Genomic DNA, 21,063 nt, shown 5'->3' with positions numbered 1-21,063 from the left:
TTCTCTTTCCCTTCCTTGTCCTTCTTTGTCTCACTCTGATCCATCTCCTCCAGGAAGTCCCATCTGACCGCCCTGGCCACCCTCCCTTCTCCATCGACTCCCTTGGGTCTACAGTTCATGTTCCCAGGTCCTGAGCAAGCACTCACTCCTGGCAATTGCTGTCAAAACTGAAGACACATTTCTGCAGACTGTCCAGGGTCATGAGGCTGATGTGCTCAAACATGTCCAATCGGGTGCTGCCCTCTGAGACTAGGCGCTTCCACTTGGCCTGGACAGAGAAAGGGGAAATCTGGGGCTGGGCCTACATCCCCTGAGCTCCCCTTCAGCCACAATCACCAGGATGGACTCCCCAAAACCCAGGCTCCTGGTCCTCCACCCCAGGCACCCATCTCCAGGGAGGACCAGGCTTGGCTGGGAATAGAAACTCTTACTATTAAGACCCCATGGCTGGGGGTCAGGAGACATGAGTTCAAATCCTGGCTCTGCTTCCTACACCCCTGTGTGCCCTTGGTCAACTCACTGCTGCCCTCTGGACTCCACCTGTCAAAGCTTCAGTAACAGTTAAGATGACTTGCTCTGTTGTCAGACAAACCAGGTTGGAATCCCAACTCCATTTATTAGCTCACTTGCTAGCTGTGTGAACGGGAGCAGGCTCCCTAACCTCTCTGAGCCTCAGTTTCATCACCTGTAATGAGACAATCATCATCATCTCTACCTTATATGGTTGTGGAAATTAAATAAGACAACGTGTGCAATAGAACTGGTGCATGAGGGGCAGTGGGGAGGCTCAGTCAGTTACGTGTCCAGCTTGGGCTCAGGTCATGATCTCATGGTTCCTGATATACACCAAGAGCTAAGTAACCATTAGCTATCACCCTCATCTTCGTCATTATCATAGAGGTAGGCGACAGCTGCAAAAATATCTCCATTTCTTCATCCCTCACTCTACCTTCACCCTTTGCAATGAGGTTTGGCAGATCTTCCATTAGGAGGTAACACCGCCTTCTCCAGCTCTGGAATTGGAGTTGGATGTGGGACATGCTTCCGCCAACAGAAGAAGGTGGAGGTCCTGGTTGCCTGTTCTGAAACTAGGCTTCAAGAGGTACTGCATGTTTCTGCTTGTTCTCTTGGAGCCCAGGGTCTACCATGCGATCAAGCCTAGGCTAGCCTACTGGAAGATGAGGGACAAATGCAGGAGTCTGGTTTTCCCACCAAGGCCATCCTAGACTAGCCAACCATTAGCCAAGCCCCAAATGTGTGGCAGGGCTGAACCTGGAAAAGCAGAGCTGTCTCCCAAACCCAGCCATGGGCACAGACTCGTGAGTGACTCCATCCAAAATAAGAACTATTCTCCAGACTCATCATCTTGCGAGCAATAAAACACAAATCCTTTCCACCTCATGAGTTTTAAGGTGCAGTTCAGTGAACAAAGAGCTGCCATACAATCTTCATCATTAGTGCCTCAAGTTTCACAGAGTTTCAGTGAGGCAGATTAGAAGCTAACACCTTCCGAGCACCTACAATGTGCCAGGACCATGATTCCATTACATCATCTTGACCACCCTTTAAGAAGGGCTTATGATCTTCATTTGACAGATGGGGAAACTGATGCTTGGAGAAGAAATAGAATGTCCCGAAAGTCATCTAGCAAAGCCAGGACTCCAGGCCACTCCCCTTTTCCCAAGGCTCCAGCCGGGTCCCTGGGTTTCAACTCACATGCATGATGTCTGCACTTTTGTTGAAAATCTTCACATAGGATTTCAAGATTTCAAAGTGGAAGGCAGGTGTCAGCAAACGACGGTGGTGGCTCCACTTGTCACCAGCAGTCAGCAGGAGCCCATCCCCTAGTAGAGGCAGCCACGAGGAGTAGGCCAGGGCAGTGCTTTCCCCTGAGACCCCAAGGTTGTCCCCAACCTCCTTCACTTAACAGTTACTCACCCAGCCAGGGCCTCAGAAAACTGTAGAAAAACTTGTCCCTGGGCATGATGGTGGCTGGCAGGAGAGACAGATCATCAGGGGCCATAGAGAAGAGGCAGGGATGGGCTTTGGGTTGGGGGGTGGAGGATCCAAGCCAGGGGAATGCATACCCCCTCCAACCTCCATAGTGGGAATTCTATAGGGCAGAGTGGGGAAGTGAGGGGGGACAAGACCAGGCTGCAGCACAGAGCAGAGCAAAGGCAGAGCCCATGGACCTACGCCTAGGTACTTAGATGCTCCCTAAAATAGGGCACAACACACCCAACATGCCTTGACATGGCTCCTTGCCGGTCCGACATGTTCAAAACACCCAAGCACAAATCAGCACTCCACAAAATGCCTTTACAGGGACCTAAGACATCGCACCTGTCCCAGATCCGTCTGTCATCTCCTGGGAATTCTGACATGGCCCCAACACATGGTAACATGCCCTGACACGAAACAACATGCATAACACACACTGGCCTCATGCAGCATCCTCTGAATGGACCCAAACACAATCTGACACGACCTCAGTGTGGCTCATAGACGGTCCCTGGCACTACTTAAATATGGTCCCACTAATGTCCCAGATATGGCCCAGGTGTGACCTAGCCTTTCTCAGGATTCTCTTCCGTCCCATAGTTATCATTAAGTGCTTAGGCTCAGGGGCTTCTCTGTCCTTAAGAGACCAAAAAAGGTGCCCCCCTCAGATGCTGAGCTCCCCCCACCACAACGAGCTGCCACTGCTCCCTCAGCCTCTAGACCAGCTCCCCACAACACTCTGTGCATCTTCCCCCACAACACTCTGGCCATCTTCCCCCACAACACTCTGGCCATCTCCCTATCCCAAATCCCCTTCCAACTAAAGGTCCCTCCTTCCAGAGGCAGTTAGGGCAGCCAAGAACACACAGAAGTAAGAGAAAGTCTTCGGCATGCTATGTGACCTTGAGAAGTTATTGAGCCTCCGTTTCCTCACCCAGGAAATGCCCCCCTAGCAGAGATGCCAGTGAATGGACATCTGTGGTATCTGCCTGTCCATCCCCTTCTGGAACCAACACCTCGCTCTGAGAGGACTGAGAAAATTGAAACTTAAAAGCTTAAGTTATGGGAAACTGAAACCTAACCAAGCTTAACCAGCTTGTTCCACTTCTGTACAATTGCTTGGCGTGCCCATGTATTCCTGATCAATCATTATTGCCTGGCACATCCGTATATTCTTGATCAACCATTGTTACTTGGCACATCCGTGTACTCCTGATCAATCATTGTTGCTTGGCACATCCGTGTATTCCTGATCAATCATTGTGATACCCGTACCCCCGGTTGTGGTCTGACCTAAAGGCAGGAACCAATAGAATACTGTTAAGTGTCCAACTTTAAACACCAACCAATCGCAGCTCTGTAACTGTGGAAAATTCCTGATTTCCCCATGGCTTGTTTGTACCTGTCTATAAAAGGGGCGTAAAAACCTCTCTCAGGGCCTCTTGGCGTCACCGGCAACGGGGGCGCAGAGGTCCAGGTTCAAACCTGCAATAAATGACCCTTGCTGCTTAGCTTTGACTCTGGACTCTGGTGGTTCATTTTTGGGGGTCTCTTAGACTCTGGGCGTTTCAGCTCCTCTTCCTCCCTCAGTCCAAATAGCTAGGGAGGGTGGCCATGCCACTCCATCCTCCGTTCCAGAGCTGAACATATGACCCTAACCCTTAACAATCAAGTTGCCGTGACTAGAGGAAGAATTGGTCCCTGTGACCCAAGCCAGGCCAATTTAAGAGAATCCTGCAACTATTTCTGGGTCTGCAGAGAATGAGCTCACGTTTCCATGGGGGTTGAGCTTCTTAGACTCATCTTTGTCAGCATGAGAGTGAAGCTGTCACCGAGGAACACAGAACTACAAGAGAAAGACAGATTCCCAATGGCACTGTTTGAAGACTGGATCCAACCATGCCTGAAGACAACATTCCTTCAACTTTTCACTCAATAGATTCCCTTTCTTCTCTTAGACCAACATGGTTGAATTTCCACCACTCAAAATTGAAAACGACTGGGAACCAGAGAGAGCCAGGGACCTTCCCAGAGTCGCCCAGCAGGTTAATGGCAGGTCTCCATCAATACTACCCACTTCCCTGCTCAACCTGGTCTGTCCAGAGGTGCAAAGAACTGGGAACAGGGACAAGGGAGTGGCTGGGTTGGGTGCTCCTGGGAGAGATACCTGGGGCCTGGAGCAGGGGGGCAACGAACTTAGGGTGGACGAACCGCAGAAGTGGGTAGATGGGCCCCATCCACCACAGGTGAACATCACGGAAGCTGTGGCTCAGACTCTCCATGAACCTCAAGCCTTCTTCATTGTTCTTTTCCTGGGGATGGCAGGGTGGAGGAGGAAGGCCAGGTCAGGCAGCAGCCCCAGAAGCTTACAACTTCCCACTGCATCCCCCCTTCTGCCTGCATTATTAGTTTGCACCTCTACATCTCACCAAGTCAGCTTCCCTTTGTTGGTCTGTTTGTCTCTTTTTGTGTGTCTATCTATGTGCCTCTCCCTCTCCCTTCACTCTCACAATCTTCATCTGTTTCTTTAGGTAGGTGATAGACAGCCATATGATAATAGCTAGATGATGGAGAGATACATGATGATGATAGATAGATAGATGATTGATAGATAGATAGATAGGTAGGTAGATAGATAAGGATAGAGAGATAGATATAGATAGATAGATCATAGAGAGATAGATGCATAGAGAGAGAGAGAGTGAGGGGAAGAGAGAGAAGAGGGATGACAGATAAATGGGAAGATGGTTGGATGGATGCATGGACAGACACACAGACAGATGGACAGACAGACAGATAGATGGATGCATGAATGGATGGATTGATGGACAGACAGATGGATGGATGCACGCATGATGGGTGGATAGATGGATGCATGCATGCATGGACGGACAGATGGATGGATGGCTGCATAGACGCATGGATGGATGGACGCTTGGATGGATGGGTGGATGGATGGACAGACGTATGCATGCATGCATGCATGCATGCTTGGGTGGATGGACGAAGAGAGAAAGGAAAGAGATGAGAGATGGATTGGTAGATGATAGGTGATATGTGTTTGTGTGTTTCTTTTAAATTCTCTGTATGTCCTCTCTGATTCCCTCACTTTTTCTCTGTACCTCTATTTCTTCACCTCTATTTCTCTCTCTATCTCTCCCACTCCCCATGTCTGTGTCTCCTACCGTGCACACCCTCTATGGCTCCCCAGAACCCTCAGAATAAACCCCTGAACCCACACAACCTGCAGCCCCGCTGGCTCTGCTGTCCCCTCCACCTTCTCCCTGCCTATCACCAGCATTGCTCTTTATGCACTCAACTCATGGTTGCTCAAATCCCTGGTGCTCGCAAGGCAGTGTGGTGGCTCAGGTGGTTAAGCATCCGACTCTTGATTTTGGCATGGGTCATGATCTCACGGTTCATGAGTTCAAGAGCTGCACCGACAGTGTGGAGCCTGCTTGGGATTCTCTCTCCCACTCTCTCTCTCTGCCCCTCCCCCACTCATGCATATTTGCTCTCTCTCTCTCTCTCTCTCTCTAAAAATAAATAAATAAACTTTAAAAAAAACAGGTGTTTGCTCTGTCCCCTCCAGGCCTTTGAGTGGGCTATTCCTCTCCACAGTATGTACTTTCTCTTCTTTTCTTTTTTTTTTTTTTTATTTTTTTTAACGTTTATTTTTGAGACAGAGAGACACAGAGCATGAACAGGGGAGGGGCAGAGAGAGAGGGAGACACAGAATCGGAAACAGGCTCCAGGCTCCGAGCCATCAGCCCAGAGCCCGACGCGGGGCTCGAACTCCCGGACCGCGAGATCGTGACCTGGCTGAAGTCGGACGCTTAACCGACTGCGCCACCCAGGCGCCCCTCTTCTTTTCTTAAAAAATTCCTACCCATCAGTCCAGACCCCCTTCCAACAACTCCTTCTCTAAGAAGCCTCCCAGCCTACCCAAACAGCAGATGCCTTGCTTCCCCTCTGAGTTCCCCTTACCGCTGTCTCTGCATCAGACCCACTCTGACCATACAGGATTCAGGGTGTCTCTAGTTCTACATGCCCAAGATTGGGGTTCCCCCAAGACAATACCTGGGACTGAGCCTCCCCAAGGACACTCCTGAAGCAGTGTCCAGAAGAAAGCAATGACCAAGGTCGCCCAAGAGCAGAAAGGACCTTGGAATCCACAGGGACCTCACAGAGCCTGGCAGGGAGGGGTATGTGGCCCTCAGATGCTGCCACAGTGCCCATGGCCACATATTCCAGATGGGTACCTGTGACATGATGACAGAGCAGGCAATGCCACGGTGGCAAGAAATGATGGGAGCCCAAGCAGATCATAAACCCTGCGAGTAGGCAGCCACCAGCTGAATTAAGACCCTCAAGCCCTGCTCTGTGAGGTGGACCTACAAGCAAGACAGGGGCCATCACCTCCACAGAAGGAGCCACAGCTAGTTCCCCTGCAACCTCTGCAGTGGTCAGTGTGTCCAGACTCTGCATAGATGGAGGGGATCTCTGTTTCTTCCTGCTCCTTCCCTTGGGGGCAGAGGGATCCTGCAAGACTCTCCATGTCCCAAGGGTCCCTCCCAGGACACAGGGAGAAGACATGCTCCCTGCCCCCAGAGAGGCCGACCTTGGCTTGAGAAGTCAGATCTTTCTTCTCCTGGGAGTCGTTCCAATCTCAGGGAGGTGCCCACGGGAACAGCAGGGTGGCCTCACGTTTTGTACTGGGGCTCGTTCCCATGTCCTGTCATGTCCTGGCCAGTCCACACAGCCCCCCCCCCTGCTCCCCAGAGGGTGAAGGTGTGCACACCTTCCAGCTCTGACAGACCCCAGGTCACGGGTGTGAGCTCTGCCCATCAGTCAGGAGGGCAGCTCACACCTACGACCTCTTCTGCCCGCCAGCTTGCATGGTGCATCCCATCTGTCTTTCTGTCTGTCTGTCTATCTGTCTATCTACCTCCACCTATGAAATTATGGACTATCTATGAACTTATCCCCTGAACCTATGGACTCCCCCATCAGCCGTGCCTTTTGCAAATGAAGAAACCCAGGCCGCGTCTCCCAAAGGGAGAAGGAGGGGGGCTTGCCTCCCAGTGAGGCATCCTCTCCAGTCCCACGGGAAGCCCCATCCCGGCCTGACAAATACTTCCAGGTGATCCAGACAGGTGAATACAAGTCATTTTCACTTTTGTGACTGTTTCCTGCTCCTTAAGAACCCTGAGGCATTTGAGGAGATTGTCCCAGAGAGGGAGAGTGACTCAGCTGAGGTCACACAGCAAGAGGGACTGGAGGAGGGAAGAGTGACCAAGACCAGCCTCCATGGCCAAGCCCTCATAGGAGGTGTAGGAACTGTAATTTTATAACATTCCTGCTACCTCCATAACTTGCTGAGAAATTGCCAACACCCAGAATATCAGGTAACATTCAGGACACGCTTAGGACATCCTGTTGTGTAATGAGCTGGTTTGTGGGGTGGCCGGGGTGGAGCTGACCCTGTCCCTTTGGCATTGGATGGCCAAGGGAGGTGATGGTAAGTTCATCCAAACCTAGAACAAGGCCTCCACCATGACATTATCAAACAGTTATTAAGTGCCAACTGTATGCCAGCTCCTGAGCCGGGCATTATAGATATCAATCTATCCCCAGTGCCACTGTCCAGTGAGAGAGAGAAAAAGAGAGATAATAAACAGATAACTGGACAATTAACTGAGTGTGAGCAGGACCAAGTCAGAGGTCAAGGTCTAGGGGGGGAAGTCAAGGGAAGTTCGTAGAAATTACACCTGAGCTGAAAATGCAACCAGAAAAGGAGGGATCGACCCAGTGGCTGCAGGAAGGGAAGCCCTTCCAGGCAAAGGAGCAGCACAAGCAAAGGGCCTGAGGTAAGAAGGGTTTGGCTCGTGGAGGAGAGAAAGCAGGAGCTTGGAGGGTCCAGGGTGTGCACGGGGCCAGGAGGGCAGCAGAGCCTGGCCAGGCAACACGTGGTCTCTCTCTAGAGTGATGATCAGTCTTACAGAATGGTTTTCAGCTGAGTAGTGGTGTTAACAGAAGTGAAATTTCAGAAAAACCTCTCTGGGGTTAAAGACAGAAAGGACCACAGGGGAGACTGGGGCTGGAGAGCTGGAAGCTTATAATTCATTTGTGGTGGGAGTTGATGGCCCCCTTGGGAGTCAGAGCCCCCCCAGGTGAGGCAATGGCCTGGGGAGCCAGAGAAGAGGGCGGGTCGGTTAGGACCCTGAAGCCTCCCTGCATGGAAAGGTGGGGTGAGGAAGAGCCAAGTGGAGACCAGGGCTGGGTGGTGTGCGAGAACCCAGAAGACTCGCATGTTCTGGGCAGCTGTGGTGGTCAGCAGGACCAGATTGCTTCCGGGGGATGATGAGGTCATGGTCATGTCCTGGAAACATGACAGGGGTGGCAACCAGGCAGGAGTGGGTGAAGACGGGCTGCCGAAATGCAGGCACTGAATGAAATAGGTTTGGTCACAAAGGTCAAGGCCAGGGTGATTCCTTCTGAAAGGGGAAGTGGTCAACTTTTATCCCAGTTGGGCAATGGGACCCGTTGATTTATCTTGGGAGTGAAAGGCAAGATCACAAAAAGGAGGCAGAAGAAAAGGGCGCACAGCCCACCCCTCTCCTCCAGCCCAGCAGCACCCCATGGCAGGAGAGGGGAGCAGAGGCCAGAACTGATTCCTGTGGGGAAGCCAAAGCCCAGAGAGGCGATGTGTTTGCCTGAGGCCAGCAAACATGGGCCAGGCAGGGAGCGGACCCTGCACGGTGGCCCCTGGCAAGATTGTGGGGACACCGGGGAACTTGGCTCTTTGCAGTCCTTCTCTGCTGTCCCAGACCCCAGCCCCACCCCAGGTCCCCGTTCCCCACCCTTGGGAAAGTGCATCCACCCCGATGCCCCAGGCCCGTCCTGCCACCCACACTCACCAGTCCCATGTGACCCCAAAACCAGCTCTGCTTCGGGGGCTGTGGAAAACACCGGAGGCGGCAGCAGGTGTCATAGAAGCTGTAGCTCCAGGCCAGGACGCGGGCCAAGAGCCAGGAGACCCCCACCAGCAGCAGGAGCAGCCATGGGGAGGCTGCCACCTGCCCGAGTCCCAGCCAGGACAGGCTCAGCATCCTGGAGGCAGAGGGGACAGATTTTCCTGAGGCCGAGGAAATGGGCCCAAGGGTGAGCTCTCTGGACTCTTCAGGAACAGAGGGAGAGCCCCTCTTCCACACCGGAATGGGAGGGGCAGGGACAGAGAGGGGTAGGCATGGTGAGTGCTCAGCACTTGGCAAATGGTGATTCAGAGAGGGGAGGAGGACCTAGACAATTCCAGAGGGAGAGGCAGAGTGAGTGAGAGGGAGAAAAAGAAAGAGACACAGAGAGATAGCTAACCACCCACCAGTAGCCACTCTGCTCCCAGCGGCTCTCTGGAGCCACCCCACCCTTGGGCAGCATCCTTTGCTACCCAGGATCAAGACCCCCAGCCAGGTACCTTCAGACCACGGCAGCTTATCCACACAGCCTCCTCTCCCCTCCTCTTGGAAAGTCTTTGTCCCTGGCGCCTGACCTAGGGGACACTGGCAGTGCCCAGGCTAAACCAGCCAATCCCTGCTGCCTGCTTACCTCCTCCCCACCTGGCAGTGGCCCAACTAGTAGGTGGGGGAGGGGGACTTCCCTGTTATAGAGTATGGGATTGGATCCTCAGAACTCAGCACCTCCCATGTGGGGGTGGGGGATCCGGTGAGGGAGGGGCAAAGTGACTCTTGGGCCCCAACTAACAGCCACCCCTGCCCTTTCAAGGCCAGCAGGGCACAGCAAGGAAAAGCTTGAACGTGAGAGTTCAGGTGCCATGGGGGCAGGGTCCAGCCAAGCCTAGTCCCAAAACATCTCTGGGGCTCCTCTCCACGTACGAGGCAGGCCAGAGGCATGCACCATTTCCCAGCGCAGAATCAGGAAGCCTTGGGCCTCCTGGCTGCACAGCCTGGCAGGAGTTCAAGCCCTGCCTCCAAGCAGCCTAGGGCCTGGGCTGACACAAGACCGCTGGGGGCAGGAACAAAAAGCCCTTCTGGCTGGGGTTACTTGCATTACACTCAGGGAGTAAAGGGCCCAGTGGGAAGAAGGCACCTGGAGGTGAGGGGGTAAGGCTGCAGGAGGCCAGGAGAGGGAGGGGGGCCCAGACAGAGCTGGGAGACCCTGCACGCAGTTCAGCCCCCTCCTGGCTGGGACCTTGGGCTGTGCCGGCCCTCTCTAGGCTCAGTCTTGCCATCTGGGAAATGGGATGTCAGATGAGGGCCTGAGAGGGGGACAGGAAGGTAGGAAAGATCAGGGACCTCCGAAAAGATAAGTTGCCAAGAAAGAGCTCGTGACTAGTGTGTGTGCTCTCTGTGCCAGCGTTCCACGTAAAGTAAACCTACTGTTTGCAGAAGACTGTCTGTAAAGTGTGCCTACTATGTGCTGGGTACCGCAAAAACTGTGCCTACAGTGTGTTGGGAACACTACATGAAGTGTGCCCACCACGAGCCAGCTACGTCGTATAAACTACGCCCACTGTGTGCCCCTTCTTTTTGACACAAATCCTGTCAACTGTATGCGAGGTGTTGACCTAAAGCATGCCTACATGTGCTGGGGACCCTCTATAAGGCATGCCTACTAAGTGCTAGGTGCTCTGCATAAAGCACACCTACTGTGTGTTGGGTGTTCCATGGAAAGTATACCTACTGTGTGCCTATGCCCTCTTAGAGTTCTCCCACTGTGTGGCAGGTGCTTTACGTAAAATAAGCATACTCTGTGCAAAGTACTTTGCATAAAACATGCCTACTGTGTGCCATGAACTCTTTGCTGTGTCCTCTGCAAAAACCTTGACTACTGTGTGGCAGGTGCTCGACATTAAGCATGCTTACTGAGTGCCAGGTACTGTGCATAAAATGCTCCTTCTGTGTGCCAGGTACTCTATGTAAAGTAAACCTATTGTGCACCGCGTGTTCTGCCAATGAGATAAAGCAACATCTCCGCCCCCCCTCTCCCCCGCACCTGCCAACTCTCTGGGCCAGTGCCCTGGAATCAGAGAGAGAGAGATCCAGGTGATGACATCCATAGGAGGGAAGATGCCTATTTAACAGAAGAGCAAACTCTGGCCCAAGAGCCAGAAGGCCCAAAGATGCCTATTTAACAGAAGAGCAAACAGAAGAAGCTCAGAGAAAGCAAGCCTCTGGCCCAAGTTGCAGAGCTGGGAGGATCGCAGGTCTGCCACACTCCTAAGCCCGGGCGAAGCTTGGCAAAGCTACTGAGCAGGGGACGGGCAAAGAGTCGTCCTGACACGGGCAGAGTGCTGGGAAGACCCCAAACCTCCCTCTCCCTCCGGCCAGGGGGTCCAGGTGGCTGGTCCTGAAGCCCTCTGAGTTCTAAGGATCGGTTACTCAGTGTGGTCCTCAGACCTCCACCGTAGGCATCACCTGAGAGCTTGCGGGACATTCAGGATCTCGCACCCCGGCCTAGAAATATTGACTCCAAACTGCGTCTAAGTAGATCCTCAGGAAAAGTGTACATGCCTTCAAGCTTTAAGAAATGTTGCTTTAAGACCTCTGAGTCCAGGTTCTGCAGAGAAAGTGGGGAGGGGAAAGGCTTACTTCTCTGATTCCCAGTTTTATCTTGTTTTGTTTCAGTCACAACGTAAGGAGAAAAAGAATCTAAATCTCCAGGGGTTGTCACACAACCACGTGTCTACTGACCATCTGTTGTGTGGGGGGCACACAATTTTAGGCACCGGGGATGCAGCAGTGAACAAAGACTCCACTGTCAAGGGCCTCGCATCCGGTGGGGAGATGGGCGGTGATCCAGTAAATGATCAAGAACATAACAGACCGTGATAAGGGACGTTCCGGGGGGAGGGTCCCACCTTCAGCCTGGCATCAGGGCGAGCAGAGACCTGGAGGAAGAGGGAGCGTCACCAGGGGCAACCTGGGGCGGGATACCCATGCTGCACAAAAAGGCAGGTGGCTTGTTGTTCTTTTGACACGGGGGCTAAGAGCACACACATGCAAGATCACACAAGTGACCAAGGCCAAGGCAGCTGGCAAAATCCGGCCCCATACAGAGGCTATAAGTAAGTGTTGAACTTTGATGGGCCATCACAAGGACTAAAACCAAACAGGGCCTCTGGCAATGGCCCCAGCCTCACACAGAAAGGCAGAGGTTGACCCCCCCAGAGGTCAACCCCCATCCCCCAACCAACAACCCCCAGTGAGCAAGAGGCAGAGTCTATTAGACCAGGGCTCCCCCTGACTCTTGAGGCAGGAAGCCTCAGGTGTGGACATTCTACTTTGAGCCAGAGAAGGATCAGAGCGTCCCCAGTGGTTTCTCATCCAACAAGGAATGTCTCAGCTGCCAAATGACACAAGCCTGGCTTATGCAATGGCCCCCACCAACACATAGAAAGGCAAAGGTTGACATCCCCCCCCAGACATCAACCCCCATCCACACCCAGAGCCGGGAAGTGGACAAGTGTGTGTCAGACCAGAGGTGGCAGTCACTCTGTGAGTCACCAGCTTTGGGCACAGCCTATCACCCTCTGAGCCTCCGTCTTCATGTCCGTAAAGTGAGCTTGGTAAAACCTCACAGGGCAATGCAAGCATTCTATCAGACCCCATCAGGGAGAGTAGGGGAAAGGAACTTTCAAAGTGACATGGGAAGGAAATGTTTCCATTTGTGACTACATGGGAGGACGGATGGACCTTGAGGGTATTATGCTAAGTGAAATAAACCGAACAGAGAAAAACAAGTACCATATGATCTCACTTATATGTATTCTTTAAAAAACTGAACTCATAGAAATAGAGAACACACCGCTGGTGGCCAGAAGGGTGTAGGCAATGGGTGCAATGGGTGAAGGAGTTCAAAAGGTACAAATTTCTAGTTATAAAATAAATCAGTCCTAGGGATGCAATGCAAAGCTTGGTGACCATAGTTAATAACACTGTACTGTATATTTGAAAGTGGCAAAGAGAGTAGGTCTTAAAAGCTCTCATCACGAGACAAAGAACAGTCTATAGCTACGTGTGGAGGTGGGTGTTCACTAGACTTTTCGCGGTGATCGTTTGCAACATATACACATGTGGGATCATGACGTGCACCTGAAACTACTATAATGTTATATGCCGATCATACCTCAATGAAAAAATTGGCATATGAGTAATGAGCTCGTCTACGGCTAGAGCTTGTGAATACGTGTGTGGATCTGTGTGTGTGCACGTTTGCATATGCCCTGAGAAAATGCCAGAAGCATCCACACATCACAGTGGAAGTGGAGAGAGTACAAGTGGCGTCTGGATCCTTCTCACGTGCTACTTGTCTCACGCTTTCTGTCTCCCACACTGTGCTGCTATAATTTGTATCACGAAAACACAAATTTCAGAGGAAACAAGGATTGTCACAGTGGGGAAGGGGCCCATGGTTGGTGCACAGAACAGGTGAGCAGTTCGTCTCTTGTGACCCCATGAAGACACCTGTCCCAGGAGTCAGCCTTGGGGTCCCTCTACACCAAGCAGGGAGGCTGCCTGGTGGCTGGAGTCTCTCTTTTCCTTTCCTCTGCCTTTGGGAAGGAACAGGTTCCGGATTCAGCCCAACAGAGTTCGGATCCCAGCCCTGCTCCTTGCTGGCTGTGTGACCTTGGACAAGTCACTTGTCCTCTCCGCTCTTCATGCCCTCCTCAGTAAATGGAAAGGGGGACTTACACCTCCCAGGTAGTTTGTTCTTCAACAACAACAACAAAACTGTACCAGAGACTCTATGCCTGACATGGTGCTTGAACCCAAGACCCAGGATGAACAAAACAGATAAGGTCTCTGGATGGTGGTGCTCATGTCTGACGGGAGAAGCCGATGGGAAACAAGACCAAGTCAGATGGTGGGGTGGTAATGAAGGGAATTAACAGAATGAGAACCAGCAAGTGACCAAGAAGGCAATCGGGGAGGGCTGCCCTGTGGAGTTGACCTCTGAGCAGAAACCTGAGTGACATGGAAGAGTGAACAGTGAATAACGATCGCTCTTTGCCCCTAAAGCCACAGCAGGACTGTAAACACCCGGCACACAGTGAGGTAATCAAATGGCTTGAAAACTCTGTCATTCCTTCTTCCTTCCTCAGGCATGCTGAGATAAACAAAGACAATAGAGGCAAGTTCCCTCAGTATGAATCCTGTAGGGAAGCAGGAACCAGCCCTGTAGGGAGATCCACGGTGGTGAAATGTGGCCCAACACTCAAGCTGGAAACGGTTGTTCCATTTCAGTCACCGTAATAAAGATCAGGAAACCCAGCCAGCCCCCAAAGCATGTCAATGGCCAGACCCATAAGCTGGAGTTTCCAGCTTCTTGGCAGAAGGACCAGGAGAGCAAAGAAGCTGGCTTTGGAAAAAGAAGGCTGAAGGAAACTTCAGGAAAGTCGCGGGGCCCCCAAATAGCTGCATCAACTTCCCCTGCACAGGACTTTTGGGGTGGTGCCAGCTCTGGAAAGTAGTCAGACCACCCCCACCACTCCAGCAATGGGGGTCGCCATCAACAGAGATCATCCCTGGAGGGTAAAAGGCTATTTCTCATGCAAAAGCCAAGGAGGGGGGCCCAAGGACTTCACAGAAAAACAAAAACAAAACCAGAAGGGCAAGCAAGGGAACAGGCAGGATTTTGCCCCCCTCCCATTCTGATCTCTGCTTAGCCAGCAGACAAGGGAGCCACCCTGGTCCAGAGGAACTGTTGAACCCCCCTCTGCGGAGACGTGTGGAGTGGACACCAACCCAGCTCAAGACACTGGGCTACCATAGGAGTCTTTGGCCGCCTCCCTACAGCCTCTTGTGGTCAAATGAGAATATGGCGTTTGGTCAGTGGTGGGCACCTGCACGCAATCCGAGGAGATTAGAGAAATGGCGTCCATTCTCTGCCAAAGGCTACCTCCACTCTCCGTGACAATTAAGCTCTCTGGATTCCAGAAAAAGCTACTCTTTGGCTCCATCAACCTGGCAGTGGTGGCGGCTCTCAGCTGATGCTAGCCCCAGGACGCTGCACTAGCCTCCACGGTTTCCCTTGGCCCTGGCCATAGCTTTGTAAGGGCTGCGTCTTCCAGTCACCCTTCTTTAACCACTTAAGGTCCCTGCCCATTACAGGGTTTAGCGACTTCAAGATACACACAGTCACACCCTTACACACACACACACACACACACACACACACACCAATGCATCCACGCGTGCACACAGTGGCACGCTTACACACGCACACTCACTGTGCACACACAAACACACATGCACACAGATTTACACACATGCTCCCATCCATGCACCCAATTACGTGGATACACTCACATACACACACCGTCGCACATGCATACACACAGTAGCACGAAGGCACACACAGTCACACATACACTTAGACAAAGACACGCTCACACACATGTTGAATTAATGGAGACCAGAGGCCAGGCCAGAGCCTGTTGTCCCCAAAATTTCCAGCAGAGGGCGTCGCCCACATACCCAAGAAAGGAAAGACACCCACAGCAGTTAGTGACAGCAGGCTCCTGTCCTTTAGAATCAATACACGCAGGTGCAGCAGAGTCCTGGGGATCGATGGGCTTCATGCCTCTCCTCCTCCCTCTCTCATTAATTCACCATCACAGTCCTTAGCAGAAACTCAAAGCCTGTTTGTAGTGCAAGAGGAGACATTGAACACAAGTAGAGCTCACTCTTTGGAGGAGTTAGCTGCACGATGGAGGGAAGAAATGGTTCATCAGTGGGAAAGTGGGTCAAGGGAAGGGACATTTTAAGACTGAGGAAACAACAACATTTTCTGTGTTCCAATGGGAATTACCTAATGGAGTTCAGGATACATGATCAATAGACAAAAATGTATACAAAAGATATTCTACCTAGAATATAGAACATAGAAATTCTATTTCTATATTCCAGGGATTAGAAAACTATGGTCCATGGGCCAATCTGGCCTGTGGCCTGTTTTCGTATGGTCTATAAGCTAAGAGGTGTTTTTATATTTTAAGAGGACTGTAGGGGGCACCTGGGTGGCTCAGTCGGTTCAACGTCCGACTTTGCTCAGGTCATGATCTCACGGTCTGTGAGTTCAAGCCCTGCATCAGGCTCTGTGCTGACAGCTCAGAGCCCGGAACCTGCTTCAGATTCCGTGTCTCCCTCTCGCTCTCTGCTCCTCCCCCGCTCACACTCTGCCTCTGTCTCTGTCTCTGTCTCTGTCTCTCCCTCTCTCAAACATAAGACGATTGTAAAAGAAGAGGGGCAAGAGGAAGAGGAGATCCTGGATGGGATGTGCAAAGCCTAAACTGTTTCCCATATGGTCCCTTGCAGAAAAAGAATGCCAAATCTGCTGGATAGAAGCAACAAACAATCGGAACAATATTTTCATATACCCATTTTAAAGCAGTATGCACCAGAAAAAGTGAAATACTGCGGTATAAATCTGACAAAATGTGCTCCAGATTTCTGTGAAGAAAATTTGAAAACACTTGTGGAAGAAACCCAAGAAGGCCCCAATTCAGGGAGAGAGAAGCAATATTCATGGATTGAAAGACTCCACCTTGCTAAGATAGTAAGACTCTGCAAATTGATTTATAGATTTGAAGAAATCACAACCCTAATCCCAGCAGGACTTTTTGTAGAAATAGATAAGCTGATGATAAAATTTACATGAAATTGCAAAAGATTTAGGATAGCCAAAAATTTCTTGACAAGGACAATTTTAATGGAAGCTTTGCATTGGTTTGCATTTCCCTAAGGTCTAATGATGTTGTCCATCTTGTCATGCACTTATTGGACAATGAAAGAGCATTTTTTAAACAGAAGATGACGTGTAAATGTAAATGCACATTTTAGATGTAAATATAATTTTTACTTGCATAACATTACAATCGAATACAAGCTGGAAGTATACGTGAGAAAATATGAAGGGATTATTTTGACTTGTTGGAATTATGGATATAAAAGTGATTTTTATTTCTTACTTTTCCTTCTTGGTGTTTTCTTCTAGGAAGACGTATTATTTTGCGACACCTGGGTGGCTCAGTCAATTGAGCCTTTGACTCTTTTTTTTTAGGACTAATTATTTTAAGTTTACTTATTTATTTTGAGAGAGACAGAGAGAGAGTACAAGCAGGGGAAGGGCAGGGGGTGGGGGGGGGACAAAGGATCTGAAGTGCAGGCTCTGTGCTATTAACACAGAGCCCAATGTGGGGCTTGAACTCATGAACAGTGAGAAGGTGGCCTGAGCTGAAGTCAGATGCTTAACCGACTGAACCACCCAGGCGCCCCAGGAGCATCTGACTCTTGATTTCACCCCAGGTCATGGTCCCAGGGTAGTGAGATCAAGCTACGTGGGTTCGCTCTCCCCATCCCTCTGCCTCTCACTCCACTGGCGCTTTCTTTAAAAAAAAAAACAGATGTATAGTTTTGGGAATATGGAAAAAAATTTTTTAGTTTATTTATTTATTGGGTGTGCGGGGGGGGGGGGGGCACAGGAAGAAGGAGAGAGAATCCCAAGCAGGCTCCGCGCTGTCAGTGCAGAGCCCAACATGGGGCTCGAACCCACGATCCTTGAGATCATGACCTAAGCAGAAACCAAGAGTTGGACGCTTAACCAACTGAGCCACTCAGGCACCCCAATGGGAAAAGTAATTTTAGTTAAGAACTCGGCAAGAAAAACATGTTATTTTCAGTTTAGAATATACTAAATATTTATTCATTTAAGGTTGCAATGTTCCTTTCTTCTTTTGCAGTCACTAGGCCTCCTGGGCCCCCCATCTGTGGGCCCAGAAAGGTTTGGAGGCCCTGGACTCAGTAGCCCAGGGCAAGTACTCCTACAGCTTGAGAGGAGGGAGTCCCGGAGCGGCCGCTGTCCCAGGTGCTGAAGGAGGCCCTTCCACTCCCACCCCCCACCCCCCACCTTCTTTTCTCTCTTGGGACCCTCGTGACGTCCACCTCTTGAAACACGTAAGCAAAAATGAAGTCCGGATCATGCCTCTTTAGACGGATTTTGTTTTTGTTTTTGTTTTTTTTTAGTTCCTAGCTCAAGGCCAGCTTGGCATCAAAGGCCCTTGAAGTTACTCAGAAGTAACTACGGATATTCAAAACAAACTGGATCTTCTGTTTTTCTTTTTCTTTAGATTTAAACATTCGTTATTTTAATCTTTTATAATTTACGTCCACATTAGTTCGCATATGGTGCGACAATGATTTCAGGAGTAGATTCCTTAGTGCCCCTCACCCATTTAGCCCATCCCCCTCCCACAACCCCTCCAGTAACCCTCAGTTTGTTCTCCCTATTTAAGAGTCTCTTCTGTTTAGTCCCCCTCCCTGTTTTTATATTATTTTTGTTTCCCCTTCCTTATGTTCACCTGTTTTGTCTCTTAAAGTCCTCATATGAGTGAAGTCATATGATATTTGTCTTTCTCCGACTGATTAATGTCACTTAGCATAATAGTTCCATCCACGTAGTTGCAAATGGCAAGATTTCATGCTTTTTCATTGCTGAGAGATACTCCATTGTGTGTGTGTGTATATATATATATATATATCTATATATATATATACCACATCTTCTCTATCCATTCATCCATCAACGGACATGTGGGCTGTTTCCATACTTTGGCTATTGTCGATAGCGTTGCTATAAACATTGGGCTGCATGTGCCCCTTGGACATAGCACACCTGCATCCCTTAGATAAATACCCGGTAGTGCAATTGCTGGGTTGTACGGTAGTTCTATTTTTGGTTTTTTGAGGAACCTCCATACTCTTTTCCAGCGTGGCTGCACCAGCTTGCGTTCCCAACTAACTACATCTTCTAATGATAATTTTCTTCACAGGAGATTGTCACATTTCCCAATACTTAAATTTAACTTTTGCGACTGCAGCCTTTTAAAATTTAGAATACGATGCAAAAAGAAGAGACTACTTACCACCTATTGATTGAGTGATGTTGCTCATGTTTCCTTATTCAGTCTCTCCATCAGTGTAACAAGGTGGCTATAAGTGTCTGGTAACAGAAGTCAGCCTCAGAGAGACCAACAATTTCCCCCCACCCAAACAGCTAGTGAATAGCAGACTGTGATTGTACCCTTGGCAGTAAAACTCCGAGGTGCCGTGGATCCAGGGTCATCTGAACCTAATTGCATCTAGTTATCTGCCCCACCTTCCTTGAAGAGTAGTCTTACCTCCTGGATCCAGGATGAAGCTGCAGGTGCCCACATCCCCCAAGAGGCAGCAAAGAAGAAAGGGGAAACTGGACAGAGAGAGTGTCTACCTCTCCATAAGGAGAGCTTCTAGAATTACCAGGTACTCTTTGACTTTTCCTATGGGACAGGGTATAGTCATTTAGCCAATCTAGTTTCAAGAAAAGCATTCGAGTGCAATCTGTATTTCAGCCTGCCGTGCACCTAAACTAAAAACTAAGGGTTATAGGAAGGCAAAAATGAATATGAGGATACACAGTTAGCAGTCTCCAGCACGGTCCATCCTGTTGACAAAACATCCAATGTGTACCCCTCTCTCTAACCAGGAACATCCCCGGGGGAGCCAGTCTCAAAGACCACCTGCTACCTCCATGTAGCCCAAATTCCAGGATCTCTGGGGGATGTGCTGTCCCCTCCCTGAAACCCTGATGTGAGCTTTTGTGGTCCAGAAATCTATACACTTAAAGGCAATCATCGCCCCGAATACATTCAACAATAGAGGGATAACTGGAACATCACCATTTAAAATTCCAACTGCAGGGTGCCTGGGTGGCTCAGTTGGTTAAAGGTCCTACCCTTGATTTTGACTCAAGTCATGATCTCACAGTCGTGAGACTGAGCCCCATGGTGAGCCCTGAGCTGGATGTGAAGCCTGCTTAAGATTCTCTCTTTCCCTGGTCCTCTGGTTCTCTCTCTCTCTCTCTCTCTCTCACACACACACACACACACACACACACACAAACTAAAATGAAATGGATAAATTTCCAACTGAGACTTCGTGTTCCATTAATGGCAAACTAGGTTATTGGGATTAACCTTTCAATTTAAAAAAACACAACTCTCATAGCTGGATACTTTTCCAATTACTTTTTTTTAAGTTTACTGATTTATTTGAGAGAGACAGAGACAGTGCAAGTGGGGGACGGGCAGAGAGGGGGGGGGGAGAGAGAGAATCCTGAGCAGGCTCCACGCTGCCAGCACAGAGCCCCATGCAGCCCTCAAACCCACGAAACTGTGAGACCACGACCTGAGCCAAAACCAAGAGTCGGACGCCTAACCAACTGAGCCACCCAGGTGCCCCCTTTTCCAATTTCTTAAATGCATACATGACCTGAAAAGACAGTAAAGAATTACACAGATGTCACTCAAGGGGCACCTGGGTGGCTCAGTCAGTTGGGCGTCTGACTTCGGCTCAGGTCTGATCTCACAGCTCGTGAGTTCAAGCCCTGCATCCGGCTCTGCTGACAGCTCAGAGCCTGGAGCCTGCTTCCAATTCTGTCTCCCTCATTCTCTGCCCGTCCCCCGCTTGTGCTCTGTCTCTCTCTGTCTCTCAACAATGAATAAATGTGGGGATAAAATTGAAACAAAGATGCCCCTCAAATAAAAAAAAGAAGTCTGGGGGCTCCTGGGTGGCTCAGTCAGTTGAGCATCTGACTTTGGCTCAGGTCATGATCTCCCGGTCTGTGAGTTCGAGCCCCGCATCAGGCTCTGTGCTGCCAGCTCAGAGCCTGGAGCCTGTTTCAGATTCTGTGTCTCCCCCTCTGTCTGACCCTCCCCCACTCATGCTCTGTCTCTCTCTCTCTCTGTCAAAAATAAATAAACATTAAAAAAAAGAAAAGAAAAGAGAAACCTGGAGTCAAAGGAGCATGAATTATACTTTTGCGCTGGAGCGAGTCAGGGAAGTGTGAAACTGTTTTGACGGCTTCACCGCCAGGGGAGAAAAATCAAAGCCTAGAGTGACATGCGAAAGAAAAGTTGTAAGAAGATCCTCCCTACATAGGTGGAAGCCTCCAGGAACTACACTGCTCAGGGGGAGAAGACACCGGCAGAGGGGACTGCAAGTGTGA

The 21,063-nt window shown here is 50.3% G+C and overlaps 1 protein-coding gene across 2 annotated transcripts in view; it reads right to left on the bottom strand.

Moving 5' to 3' along the window:
* LOC125155845 (cytochrome P450 4F3-like) overlaps positions 1–21,063 on the bottom strand; it is a 98,154-nt gene that overhangs the window by 7,442 nt on the left and 69,649 nt on the right. The window contains exons 1-5 of one of the 2 annotated variants that reach the window (XM_047841622.1): positions 8,922–9,114; positions 4,169–4,313; positions 1,939–1,992; positions 1,717–1,844; positions 147–268 (exon numbers count right to left, since the gene is read on the bottom strand). In XM_047841622.1, the coding sequence (XP_047697578.1) occupies positions 147–268; positions 1,717–1,844; positions 1,939–1,992; positions 4,169–4,313; positions 8,922–9,113 (641 nt within the window). In that variant the 5' untranslated portion in view covers position 9,114. Of the gene's footprint in view, positions 1–146; positions 269–1,716; positions 1,845–1,938; positions 1,993–4,168; positions 4,314–8,921; positions 9,115–21,063 lie in introns of those variants that run through there. The other variant, XM_047841613.1, reaches the window with a different exon arrangement.

This window comes from Prionailurus viverrinus, chromosome A2 (genome assembly GCF_022837055.1).
Source record: "Prionailurus viverrinus isolate Anna chromosome A2, UM_Priviv_1.0, whole genome shotgun sequence".
Lineage (NCBI taxonomy): Eukaryota > Metazoa > Chordata > Mammalia > Carnivora > Felidae > Prionailurus > Prionailurus viverrinus.
This window is presented reverse-complemented; position numbering and strand designations above follow the sequence as displayed.